This window comes from Ziziphus jujuba, chromosome 2 (genome assembly GCF_031755915.1).
Source record: "Ziziphus jujuba cultivar Dongzao chromosome 2, ASM3175591v1".
Classification (NCBI taxonomy): Eukaryota; Viridiplantae; Streptophyta; class Magnoliopsida; order Rosales; family Rhamnaceae; genus Ziziphus; species Ziziphus jujuba.
In genome coordinates, this window is record NC_083380.1 from 13,044,026 (window position 1) to 13,058,248 (window position 14,223).

Sequence of the window (14,223 nt, forward strand, 5' to 3'; positions counted from 1 at the left end):
TATAAAGTTGTAAAATTATAGATATTGTAAAAATTACTTAGGTGTCACTTCACAGAGACAAAAGTCAAACATAAAACCAAACCAAAAACAAACAAAAACATATTTTGGATTCAATTTAGACACCCAGTTTGTTTTTTTCCTCATTCAATGAATTGTTTTGCCGTTTGTTTTATTCGTTGACCCTCATGGTAGCTTGCCACGCACGACCTTATCTCCTTTCATTCTCTCTAATCACCATATGCACTATTTCAGGAAAAAAGGAAAAAAAAGAAAAAAAAAATAGAACACCATATATGCCCCTAACTACGCAATTCTTTTGCACACCTAATCTTAAAATTAAGAAAAAAATAAATAAATAAAGGAAATAAATATATATATATATATATATATATATAGATATTGTTATATGTACATGCCATGCTGTGCTTGCATTCGCTTCAACGGCTGGCGCTGGGGCTTTTTAATTATAAGTTATAATTAAATAAAGTGTGTAAGCCGTGGCTTGTACTATTTAATATTTATGAAAAGAGTTAAGTTTATATGAAATGATGGGTGTGTTTATTCTTGGATTATTATTGTGTTTACTAATCGGATTTTTCCGAGAAAATTAGCATATAAAAATACCATATTATTGAGTTGTTCATGTACCATTTAATAAGTCTTCAAAAAAAGCTAACGTTTTTCCTCTAATTAATTTGTTACAAGCCATGCACTATTTTTTTTTTTTTTGGGCAAGAACATAGTTTACAATTTTTTTGTTTGTTTTTTTTAATTTTTTATGATAAATTGGGAAGGAGAGGATTTGAACATCATGTATTGAATCGGAAAATAAAAACTTTCATATGTGAACAAGAAAACTATAGAAGAGGTGGTGAGCATTATTCTGACTCGTTGCTCTAAGATGACGACAGCCTGAATAAGCCAGCCTCAACCACCACCAAGACTCTTTAATCATAGAAAGACTTGCACCGGCCTCAACATAAAAGGATGAGCCAGGTCTGTCTATTTGTATGCATTGGCTTAACACACTCCTAAGCTCCCTAGACACTGCAAAGAACACATAATAAAAACAGCCAGATAATGGCTACATAAATGGAATTATTACAAATGGTCATTGTCATTTGAGGATGTTTTAAAGGGATCGTAAATTTACGATTAAGTAGTATATATTTGTTTTTGGAACAAAAATAGTGTATACGTTATAAGCAGTTTAAGAACAAGTATATCAACCAACATAAGAAAATAAATTCAAAAGATTTATTTCAATCTCCGAAGAAAAAGTTTATTATAAGAAAGTAAGAGATTTTTTGGTTGAAACTTGGATTAGAAAGGATAATACATACATACATACATATAATTTTGCTATTATAGTTTGTACATGTATATACAATAATCTTCTTATCAAGGAGTCCAATGACAATTTTTTTTTTTTTTTTCAAAAAAACATTAGGCAACATGTTTTCTAACGCATTACATAAGTCTAGAATTATCTAATAGGAGTGATTATATTTAGAGATGGGGAAGAAAAGCCAAAGACAGTAATTAATGAACTAAAATTTTATTGACATCTTTATCTGCAATTAAAGTTATACTTCACATATAAAAAAAAAAAAAAAAAAGGTTATAATTTACATAATTACTCAAAAAATAATACTCATTGTCATGGTCATGGAGCAACAGTATAATGTTTATTCCCCGGCTTGTCGTAGTCATGATGTGGTCTACATCGGGAGAGACGTCTTGGGCTTAATTCTATTTAATTGTCCAACAAATATGGGCTATTTTTCAACAGATCCAATAATTTAGGGCCCATCAATCACCTATTTTTAACCGCACGGTTGTCTCATTATCAACACCCTCTTTTTTTTTTTTTTTTTGGTCATTAAATTGTTCACTTGATCGAAGATTATATGGATGCAAACATGATTACTTGCTTGCATTTTAATACACAAGAATTTATTCATCTGAAATGTTAAATTAAGTTATATATCTCTTTTTTTTCTTTTAATTGAGATTTGAGAATCAAATTAACAATTTTTATTTATTTTAAATTCTAATAGTAAAGTTCAGTATAAACTAATAAAACAATATCATAACATTTGTCACATTAGTTGTTAATAGGGATGGACTTAGACTTGAGGAGGCCATGGACACCACCCCCTCCCATTTTCTTTAAAATTTCTTGTACTACACCGCCTGTTGCACTTTTACCTGCCACATCCCCTAGAGGTTCAGGTTCTTCTTCAGTTTTCTTGAATAACAAATTATGTTTTTTTTTTATATATATTTTGTTGTATGATTTAATATGTTCATTGTTGCCTTTGGGTGATGATGAGAAGGAAGATAAAAAAAATAGATAAAAAAACAATTGTAATGGACATTTGCAGAGAATGAGGGAAATCTTGCTTCGATTGTAAAATTTTTTGTTCTTATTCTTATTGTATGTTCTTAGCAATTTTTCTCTGCTTGGTGAGGAAAGAAAATTTCAAACTAACTTGCTCTCTCTCTCTCTCTATGTCTCTCTTTCTCTTTCTCTATGTCGTGCTCTAAGAAGGGTAATCCGGTGATGAATTTCATTGATCCTTGGAGAGAATTGGTTTGTATAAAGCTTAATTGAGTATACGTTGAAATTCACTTGGAATTTGAATATTTGATACTTTCTCCTCTCTATTTCTGCTATTCTAATAGATAATACAAAACCAAGATTCGAATGGGATGATATTTTTGGGGTATTTACTTCATATCTGAAGCAGAGTGCTCCTATGGACTTATTGCCAAAAATGATGATGGAATTGAAGACGAAGATGGAAGTGACAGTGAAGAGAAGAGGGTGAAGAAACTCCACAGAAGGTAAACAAATTAGAAACCTGTAAATCATCTCATTCTTTCTCTTTAATACTGGGGAGTTGTGCATCACAATACAAGCTGAGACTATAAGCCTATTATCCTCTCTCCACTACCTTCAGGCAGCCATAGATTTTGCAGGAAAGAAAAAACATTACATATTATATTTTATATGTAATATAATATATTACATTAAAAAATTACATAATTATTATTATATGAAAAACATTACATATTATATGGATAACCAATCCAAATAGTATCAAAATAGTTCAAAAGGTTCAACATTGAACTTTCTAATCAAATAAAATTGTGTGCAACCATCTACATTAAATTCGTATATGAATAGTTGGGTGGTCATATGATGGGCTAAAGTTGTTTTTTTTTTTTTTTTTTTTTTTTTTTTTTTTTTGTTTGTTTGTTTCTGGGTTAACATGTAGTTGTGGTCTTTACATTGCACCAAGTTCTTTAGAATATGGGAAGTTGTAAACAAATAAATGCATTTTAGGCTTAATAATTATTTAAGGAAACGAAATTTGAGGCAAATATAGTGATGGCATATATAAGTCTTTGCAGAATCGAATTTCAATACATGGGAATGTCTATTACGATGACAATATGAGGAAAAAAAAATTGATAGCTACTGGATGAGAAATTTGTACATCAGCACCATTTTATCATAATTGCATACGTTTTGCTATCATCATACATCTCAACAATGACTTCAATCCAATTTTGAATAATAACGTATAAAATTTAGAACTGATTGAATTATATCAACTGACACGAGAAAAGAGAAAGAAGAAAAATTAAAAAAAATTGGGCAGTTCCAATCTCCTTAATTTCTTCGTTTCAAAATCTATACATACTGACCTTTTAGGCAGCATATAGTTCTAGAAAAGTTGTCGGAAATTGCATGTGCAACAAAATCAGATGCCCGCATCTGAATAAACTTGCCCCTGTATCCAAACATTAGAGAACTATAACCATATATATATATATATATATATATATATACATATATATGTATCCCTTAGCTAACTCAATTCTTATGCACACCACAACTTTGAAAGGAAAAGAGAAAAGAATACAAGAGGGGTATATATGTATATAATATATATGTAGATTTGTAGAAAGCTATGGTCTTGTATTGTAACTCTTCTGCTAGCAGCTGTGTCTGCAAAATCTGAAGCTGTGGATTTATTTGAGCTACCGACTTCCAACAACCAGGATTCTCTTCAATCGGGTATAGCATAATAAATCTTATTTATCGTTATTTAAAACGTATATAAATCATTCACCATCCCTGCTTCTTAATTATAATTAATTGGATACCAGCGTTTATTTGTTTTTGGTAGTGAATTAACACAAGAGACAGATGAGCAATGCTGCAACAACTGCTTCTGCTTACTTAGCAAACCTGCAGATGCCGTGATGTCTTCCACAGTCTTGAACGAAACAAGTCCTGTGAAGATTGCATTTACAAACACAGCAGTGCTATCCCACAATGTAGACGTGCTGAAATTACTAATTTCTGCTACCCTAAACGCAAATCCAAAACTTAAATCCCCAACTCTTGTTGTTCACATCAACTACTTACTGATCATCGAACACTAAACCTACTACTTATATTTTCTTTGTAAATGCCATGTTGTGCTTGCTTTTGCCTCATTCACTGGTTTTGAGGATTATACTGAAATGCCTAATGGGAAGGAAGGGAATAACAGATTTAACACCCAGTTCAAAATCATATACACATCTTAGCAGTCTAGTTTAAGAAATGCTTGAGTGAAAAATATAAAGATTCTTTTTTAAAAAAAGCGGTGGGATTGTTGCTCCAGATTAAGGTCGTCAAGCTTCTTCCGTGGATGCCACAGAAGCTTTTGCTGCATTGTGGGTTTGAGATTTTTGCAGAGGGCAAAGACGAAGGATATTGGAATGGATTTGTGCAATTTGTCACGGAGATGACATTTAGTTGCCATCAATAGTGTAATAGTGTCTATCCTAATCTTTTGCAAATTAATCTCCCAACTAAAATTGATATTAGAAAAAAAAAATAAAGAAAAAATATATATATATAATATATTAAATATATGTACAATATTCCGCATCTAGATGCCTACAAGCACTAAAGGCTCCATGCACATCTTGGAAGCAGACAAACGCCCACCATAATATAACGTGGGCGTTGATCATAAAACAATTATTTATATCAGTCCAACCATGAAGCTGTTCCCATAAACATTGTCATGTTGGAGTATGTGGATTCCATAATGCCATGTGGAAGTAATGTATTGGTGGAGCTAGTTCAACAGTGAATCCTCACAAGTTGGACCATTCGTGAACAAACAGTGCCTAAATTTTGCTACGATCATTAAAGAAAAGGAGGTTTCAGATATTTATCCTGTGCAAGAGGTTCACTCCCGGCTACTTTAGAATTCATAATCTAATGAGATTTGCTAGTATTATGGTCCCTGTTCATTTTCCAGTGTCTAGCAACTTCATTGAAAAGGAATAAAGGATAAATAAATAAACCTCTTTATTGTAGATTTTGCAAAGATAGAGTAGCTGTCAGATCATTCTAATAAAGAATCCACAGGCATGAACTCTGAATCCTCTGCGTTTTGGTTTCTGTTGATAGTCTTTATTTCTCAAGGATTTTCTTTCACATATTATATAAGGATGTAAAACTTGAACAACAATGCAGTGTGCAAAGAATGAGACGGCGTAAATGTAATACCCAGCTTACAAAATATATTCATTAGTAAGAGAATAAAACATACTTTTTCAGAAATTGTAACATACGCAGCAAGATAATGCAAGCTAACCAAAAATTTCTTTAAGTATTCTTCACTCCTTTCTTATGCTGTAAGGCTGAAGCTCTGAGAAAAGCACCACCATGACCAAAACTCACAAACCCCTCTAATGGGTTCACCTATGAACTGCTCTCTCCTTTTTGTATGGCGGTGTCATCCTGACATATGACAGATGGAAAAGAATCATGGAGAGTAGATATCAAATCGATATGGTCAGTCTGTTTGAACCATATACTAATGAGGCCGCCTCCATAACTGATCATCCTCATACTCATTAGTTGCTTCTTCTTCAGGGCGATTGCAATTGCACTTCAAGCAGACCTTGTTCCTTCTATAGTTCAAGAAATCGCATCTACAATAGGCACTTAAGAAGTTATTATGATGTTTCGTCAAACCTATGAAATTTAATCTCAATCGTACTAGAGAGAGACTTACGAAGGACATTCCCACTCTCCAGGATTAAGCTGTCTCTTGGGTCGTGGCTCTCGACAACGTAGACACTTCCTGTTGCTGGCAAAATTCATAAACTCACACCTGCAGATGGAAACCATGAGTGATGAAACAAACCAGCTTGCTAAGAGAGAGCAGAATGGAAATAAGATTCCCAACCAAGTTGATATATTTTCCACAAACTCACTGGCATGGTAAGCCTCAATTATTTTTTATCTTGAATTTGGAATCCTATGGTGGTTAACCTTTTGTATTCATTAATCTTAATTTTGAAATCAAATGATTGAACCATGCATTTTCTATCTAGGCTATGTATTTGAATGTTAGGTGGTCAATTTTGTTAAAACTCAGTGTGGTGGGGAAAAAAATTTATCACTTTGAATAATAATGTAACTAAATTGTGTTGACTGGCAGGAGAAAAGAGAAAAACAAACTTACTTTGGACAGTTCCAATCTCCTTTCTTCATTTCAAAATCTACACTGACCTTCTTTGGCCCCTCTGCTTTACACTTTAGGCAGCGTATATTTCTAGAGAAGTTCATGAAATTGCATCTGCAACAAAATCAGAGGGGCGTCAGCCAGTAGAGCAAAGATGCACGTGAATGAACTTGCCCTTGTATCCATACACTAGAACATGCTATGTTGAAATTTGACTATCAAATCCACACTGTAAAATTAGAACTAACCAAAATAATGATGCAGAGGTCAATAACAATAAAGCCTCTCAATCCCATCAAATAAAGCATGTTTGATGGCAAAAGATAATTAAATTCATTGATTGATGAACCACAATGTCAATATTTACTCCACCTCGAAATGAGAAATAATATCATAAAATAGCTTTAAGGTTAAAATACTTCAAAAGTAAACAGATATGAGAATAAGAGACTTACTCAGGACAGTTCCAATCTCCTTTCTTCATTTCAACCTCATACGGACCAACTCTTTTAGGGCCATCTTCATTGCATTTTAGGCATCGTAAATTTTTTGAGAAGTTCAAAAAGTTGCATCTGCAAGAAAATCAAAGGGCATCAGTTCCTGGACTTTGAAACAACGTGAACTGAATATTAATTGATAGAAGATCACTAAGGTGAATGGATGAGAAAAGAAAGGAGGTAGGAGCAAAAGGAAGGAGAGAGGAGAAAAAATGGAGGAAAGGCAGTTCAGGTTTCAAGTCTGCAAGAAAATTCAGAATCCATGTCTAGGAAATAGATTATAACAGAACCCTAGAATGTAGATGGAGCAAACATACTAAAAGGAGTAAACATTAAGAATGGATAAAGAAAATGCTATAACAAGATTTATTAAAATAAAACTCTTGAAAAAACAATTATCATTAAGAATGGATAAAGAAAATGCTATAACAAGATTTATTAAAATAAAACTCTTGAAAAAAGAATTATCAAGCCCCTATATTGCAATACAAAAGAGAAAAAACATCAAATGCATACTATCTAGAATGGATAAGAGAAAGGACAACTCAACAGCTTTTCTATTATTAAAATATCAGAAGAAAGAGAACTTTAACATATAGAAAGGGAAGAGGGGAACAAAATTAAGTATTAGGACGTCAAGACATAGAATAAAGCTGAGAAAATATGATGAGAAAGAAAATCTCTTCAAATATCCCCCCAAAAACAAAAATTTACCCATTACCCACGAACAACTTTAAGAATTGAGACAAAATACCATTGAAATTTGTTAACAAGGGAAACCAACTAGAATATCAACCAAGCTTTCGACGTTATACCACAAAAGATTTTATTCAACATGAAATCTTGGCGAATCACCATAACCACCAACCGAACTCCGAATTTCTAACCAACAAATTTCCAGGACAAGGCATCTTTTTTACCCTCGCATATCAAACCACATCCCAATTTACCAAATAATCATTTTTCCCCTCCCATCTCCCTATCCACATCCATAATTAAAATATATATATACATATATATATATATATATATCCATACTCATGTTTTTCTAGTATAAAACCATCTCTAAAAGACCTGAAATAAATAATAGTAATAATAATAATAATAATGCAGAGACTCGTCTTAAATGGACAGAAATTATAAGCCTGTGTTAGAGTAAGAAATCTACAATGTTACTTCATATGACTTACTTTGGACACATCCAATCCCCTCTTTTCATTTCAACAGATGGTTCAGCATCCATCAAAGAGAAAGATCGTTCAGTATTTTTTGAAACTTTGTCAGCAGGTTTGGGAAGTCCCGGATCAATAGATGTTTCACTGAGTTCAAGCAACTCAGAGAGCAGTTTTCTGGCAGAGGATTCAACAAGCTCTTTACCAAGAGGTTTTGCTTCTCCTGAAACAACTAGAGGATCTAGTGCATAGATCAACAATATACGAACGATATCCACTGTACGGGCATTTGCTTCAAAATCCTTTAGAATCACATATGCTCTATCACAAGAACCTCGCAGATTGCAAGCACTGCACACCTGACGTTGAGCACCGATTCAGAAAAGGAGTTAAAAAAGAGTTACGAGGAACTTCATGAAACTCCTTCTCAAATATCTAAAACTAAACAAAATCTAAGAAGATAAACATATACTTCTTTTTCATTTTCTTTTTGATAAGTAGAATAAGATAAGCATATACTTCTTTTTCATTTTCTTTTTGATAAGTAGAATAAGATAAGCATACTCAAACTTCATGTTTTGAAGAGCAAGTATGTGCTTCTTTAACGCCTGTGTGTCTTTTTGTCAATAGATTTGATGCATATCCACATTAAACGAGCTCACAGAATAAACAAGTTGTTATAAAAAAGTGAAATTACATACATCCCCTTCATCCAGCCTGACATGCGCTCTCAATCTTTTTGCTGAATTAACAGCTTTTCTTAAAAGATTAGGACATCCACTTCCCACAACCTTCTCAATATCTTCGGCGGACAAGGATCTACAAATGTAAACGAGGACAAATATAAGATATAAACCATGTGAACCACAGAAACGTAAAAGCCACTGCTAAAATGACAGACAAAGTAGGAGTAACCCAATTGCCTCTATAAGACATATCACTACTTTATCTCTACGCTAAGCATATATAGCATTAAAGCCTCAACCTTTTCAAAGACAAACCTCAGATTGCCGTATACTTGTTATAGCATGAATGCTACACTAATGAATAACGGTTTTCCATGACCACAAATTTCTATTTTTCACCTTTACTGTCCTTTTTCTTCCCTTGGTTTTCCCATTTTCCAGAAAATTGCGAAAAAGAAAGTATGCAAACAAATGTTTGACAATAAATCCCACATTTTCTAGCCAACCAAACAGGCAATACAATTAAGAATGAATATATATATATATATATATATAAACAAACAATCAAATGGAAAAAAACTTTACTTGAAAATATCGTAACGATCACGAGCAAAGCCCATACAAGCATCTTTCAAGAGGTTCATATCCTTATAAACATTCTCAGTCTCCTCTAAACAAGAGCTTCCATTAAAGTAACCTTTGCTCTTCAACCGGTCAACGAAAGCGACCCATTCAGGCCAAGGATGGTGCGAGACCACTGCACTACTATCGGCGGTGATGGTGTCGACCGCGGCGGAGGAACAGTACCTAGGGAACCTTAGGGACTTTTGAGACAAAGTGAAGGAATTGGCAAAGAGAACCGCAGGGGCTGGAGATAAAGCTCTTGGGAAGCGAACCAGTGCGGTTCCAAAATGTAAAAACCTCGAAGTAGCTGACATGGTGACCTGATTACCCACTATCCCAAATTCTAATCTTTTCTTTGTTCTGCGGACATGGAACCCATATGAAGAAGAAGAAGAAGAAGGGGTTTATGTGAAAATGGAAAGGCAGGGTTTTGTGGGGGATATTTGTAAGCGACTGTTTGGCAACGGGTATTTGTAATCAAATGACTAAAATACCCTTCACCCCTAAACCCCTTCGACCAACCTATTCATGATTCGGTAAAAACCGACTTAAACCCTCGAGAAAAATCTGAACAAGCAAAAAAGCTTTCATTTTTTCTCAACGACCAAACGAAGAGTTTAGAGAGAGAGAGAGAGAGAGCGAGCGATCGCCATGAGAAGAGTCGCCATTCTCGCGTCCTCTTCGTCCGCAATCCTCTCACGAACCCTCGCCACCGCTCAAGGTGGAGCCACTTCCACGCCCGCCGTTCACAGCCGCCTTCTTCAGGTGGCGTTGTACGGAAGTGGCGCCGGAGAGGGATTTTCCCATGCTCGCAGGCGGCGTCCTATCTTCGGTTCCTTTACTGGGTCTGGTCGGAATTCGTCTGTTGGTGTCGCTGGAGCTCTGATCTCGGTCGCTGCCGTTTCTGCGACACTCTCTCAGGAAGTCCACGCTAAGGAACCACCTCCGCCTGAGCTCGTCCCCAAGGATGTCATTCTTTATCAGTACGAAGCTTGCCCTTTTTGCAACAAAGTGAAAGGTAATCCTCTAATATTCTTATTTTTCTGGTAAATTCTTGAGGTTTCTATTTGGTTTTGTTTAGAATTTACGTAGAATTGAGAAATGTAAGCCTATAAACCACATTTTTAATTGATTCAAATGGAGGAAAATTTCGCGCCCTGCTCTTTTTCTTCAATTCTACCCCTTTTTTGTTCTGCTTTTTTTTTTTTTTTTTCCCAACAAAACTGCAGATTAGATGATTGGAAATAAAATAATAATAATTAAAAAAAAAGAAAAAAAAAAAAAAAAAAAAAAAAAAGAGGAAAGATTTTACTTTTAGGTGGCATTTTAATTGTTGAATTGAACAGACAAGAGTATTAGCATTCGTTGACAGGAAGTCGACAATGTTTTGAGTGGATTTTAGTATTCAGTCAATTTTTGGATATCTTAAATCTATAAATTTAGCTTCAAATTAAATAATTCGAAAGTTTTTGAATGTTGTTTGAATTATTTTGTGATTTTTGATTACTCTCTGGGCAGCTTCTATTTTACATTATGTTCTATATAATCTGCCAAGTTCTTGATATTTTGTTTGTATCTCAGCATTTTTGGACTACTATGATGTACCCTACAAAGTTGTGGAGGTCAACCCATTAAGTAAGAAAGAGATCAAGTGGTCTGATTATAAGAAGGTCCCAATACTGATGGTTGATGGTGAACAGCTGGTTGACTCATCAGGTTCTTTGCCTTGTGACTGTTAACAAATTGTTCAGATAATATCTTCTACTATTAGCAAGAAGTATGTAGATTTTTGTTTGTTCTATTTAATTTACGTGTGTTAATTAAAATTGAGGGTGTGTCTATGTGCAGCTATAATTGATCAGTTGGATGCCAAAATTCATTCCAAGAAAGTAGCTAAGTCTTCGTCAGAGGATGATGATGAAGAGACAAAGTGGCGCAAGTATGCTGTTTCGACTCTTTTTACTTATGATATTCATGTTAGGACCATGTATCTCTGTTTCTAAAGAAACAGTACACGTGGAGTAGATTTAGATGAAGTCTGTGTATTTTGGGCTTTGCTAGGAGCATGACTTTTGCTGCAAATTTTCAAGATTAGATTTTCTACTTTTTTTAGAGCTTGATGTTGGACTTTTATTGTATGAGGATAGTCAATACAACAGCTGAAATTTAATAATTATTAACTTAGAGGAGTAGAAATGTTTTCCAGTTACTATTTTTCTGCCATAAATACATGGTATGCTTTCTTAGCTTCTATAAGAACAGCATACGTTGAGCTATTATTTAATGTAGGATTGCTAGTACAGTAATGATCTACTTTTATTTTGGTATTAGGTTACTATTAATTCTGACTGGTCAGGTGGTTTTATTTTATAGGTGGGTTGATAATCATTTGGTGCATGTGTTATCACCAAACATTTACCGAAATACATCAGAGGCCCTTGAATCATTTGACTATATCACGAGCAATGGTAAGATCTACTGACTTTATGTCGTTACTAACTTTTAGGATGTAACTTGACAAATTTTTTTCTTAATCTAGTTAATTGGCTGTAAAATTTTCTTTTTGCTAGTCTTGACACCTTGAAATTCATTTGGCATAATTTTACAATTTCTATGTATAAGATGTATTCCTGTACCTTTTGATAGTTTCTGTTTTTGGAGTTCGAATCCTATTAGGACTTAAGGATTTGAATAGTGTAATCTTATTTATCCTTACAATCTATTAAATTTAAACAACGCCATCTATATATATATATATATATATATTAAGTGGATACATGAAGGTTTAGCAAAGCACCAAATATCCCTTTTAAACACTTTAATATAACCATGTAGTTTCAATAAATGTTGAGGAAATTATAGCTTGATTGTTGGAAGTTGCCTTTCATATAGAATTTATCCACTTCTAGAAGAAAAAAGAAAATACTTTTGCATCTTTCATTATGTTGTATAACTGGCTTAAACTATATTACTATTGACATTCTTTATTATTTTAATTCTCACATAGTCCTCTGTAAATGCAGGTAACTTTAGCTTCACTGAAAAACTTACAGTGAAGTATGCAGGGGCCGCAGCCATGTACTTTGTGTCCAAGAAGCTGAAAAAGAAATATAACATTACTGATGAACGTGCTGCCCTGTATGAATCAGCAGAAACATGGGTGGATGCTCTGAATGGGCGAGAGTTTCTTGGTACGCACTCTTAAGTGTACAATATGCACCTATTATATCTTATATACTTGTGCATCTATGGAATTATTCAATTAATTAGTGACCATGGATTCATTTCATGGATGTGCATACTTAGAAACATGAACTTGGTGATGGGAACAAGGCTCTCACTCTAAATTGAAAGATGGTACTTCAATCTAATTTTCCCTCATAAAAGCAACAATATTTCTATTAATTTATCTGCCGGTCCATCTCAAGATACTGAAAGGTTGGGTTGGAATATTCTCATCCGCCAGTCTATCAAATGCATAGGATCTGTAACCAAAGTCAAAGGAATTCCTTAGACTATGCTAAATTGAAGAAAGCTTCAAATTTTTGCAAGTAACAACAGTTTTTATCAATATCTGAAACAAAAAACTAGCTTTAGTGTTTGAAAATTATTACACATCAACATTGGCTAATGTTCTTTACCTTAAAACAAAATTATAAGTTAGGGTGAGACGCATGGATAGTGACTTACTCAAGTTTTGGTATGTGCATGTAACTTTGCCCCATCAAATGAATGTAAGCTAGCTATACTGTTCTGCATCTCTAGAAATCATAAAGACATGTCTGGGTAGATCTTATTATTCTATTTTGTTTGGAACCAATTTCATGTTGTATATGTTCTTGTTTCAGGGGGCTCCAAGCCTAATCTAGCTGATCTTGCTGTCTATGGGGTTCTAAGACCGATCCGTTATCTGAAGTCTGGTAGAGACATGGTGGAGAACACACGAATTGGGGAATGGTATAGGAGAATGGAGAATGCTGTGGGAGAGTCTGCAAGGATAAAGGCATGACTGCATTTTGTTGTGCTTTTATAGATGGACTCTCTGCTTCATTTTGAGTTTGCAGATTCTATGAGCAAACTATATACAATAGAAGAGTGAGGAGAGATTTTTCAACCAACATTCTTAGTCATTGGCCAGTAGATGACCCTTACTATTGGTGATAAATGCCACTGGCGCCTATGCAAAATTTTGCTATTAAAAGTGTTATTATTTGGAAAACCCAAATCATATTTTTTCTCTCACAACATAATGTTTATTCATACAACACGTGAATCTATTAATCAGCAGTACAAGGAATAAATAAATTTCAGATTATGACTTGTGAATTTGACCAGGGTTATTGTAATTTTATAATATTGAATATGAGTATTTTAGTTTTGTTGGTTTTTAGTATTTTATTTTATTTTGTAATATGGTTTTTAGTATTTTAAGCAGGAATTACTTGATATGAATTGTATACTCTATTTTGCCTAATGGGATTAAGGACTCCTTTTAGGAAAAGTTAATCTGAATTGGCCAAAAAGTCGGTTTGAGTGCAAGCTGGAAGGCCTCTTTTTTTTAAGAAAAAAAGAGTCCTCGATGTGAGCATGGAGCAATAGAGCCATGCGGTTGGCCAATTGATTATATATGCAAAAATGATTCGTCGCTTTTTTTTTTTTTTTTTGTTGATAAATTTATAAGGCTGATTTTCCAAAA

The 14,223-nt window shown here is 33.9% G+C and overlaps 2 protein-coding genes across 4 annotated transcripts in view; one reads left to right on the top strand and one right to left on the bottom strand.

The window, feature by feature from the left end:
- LOC107418553 (zinc finger protein VAR3, chloroplastic) overlaps nt 1-9,980 on the bottom strand; it is a 70,898-nt gene extending 60,918 nt beyond the window's left edge. The window contains exons 1-7 of one of the 3 annotated variants that reach the window (XM_048473991.2): nt 9,489-9,980; nt 8,919-9,036; nt 8,236-8,576; nt 7,004-7,120; nt 6,549-6,662; nt 6,096-6,194; nt 5,573-6,012 (exon numbers count right to left, since the gene is read on the bottom strand). In XM_048473991.2, the coding sequence (XP_048329948.2) occupies nt 5,895-6,012; nt 6,096-6,194; nt 6,549-6,662; nt 7,004-7,120; nt 8,236-8,576; nt 8,919-9,036; nt 9,489-9,841 (1,260 nt within the window). In that variant the 5' untranslated portion in view covers nt 9,842-9,980 and the 3' untranslated portion in view covers nt 5,573-5,894. Of the gene's footprint in view, nt 1-5,572; nt 6,013-6,095; nt 6,195-6,548; nt 6,663-7,003; nt 7,121-8,235; nt 8,577-8,918; nt 9,037-9,488 lie in introns of those variants that run through there. The other 2 variants (XM_060814123.1, XM_060814124.1) reach the window with 2 other exon arrangements.
- Nucleotides 9,981-10,040: 60 nt separating this feature from the next.
- On the top strand, nt 10,041-13,920 carry LOC107418554 (uncharacterized). Its single transcript, XM_025073537.3, has 6 exons — nt 10,041-10,545; nt 11,109-11,243; nt 11,376-11,466; nt 11,901-11,995; nt 12,551-12,718; nt 13,376-13,920. The coding sequence occupies exons 1-6, from the start codon at nt 10,179-10,181 to the stop codon at nt 13,534-13,536; spliced, it is 1,017 nt and encodes a 338-aa protein (XP_024929305.2). The 5' UTR covers nt 10,041-10,178; the 3' UTR covers nt 13,537-13,920.
- The last annotated feature ends 303 nt before the right edge of the window (nt 13,921-14,223 follow it).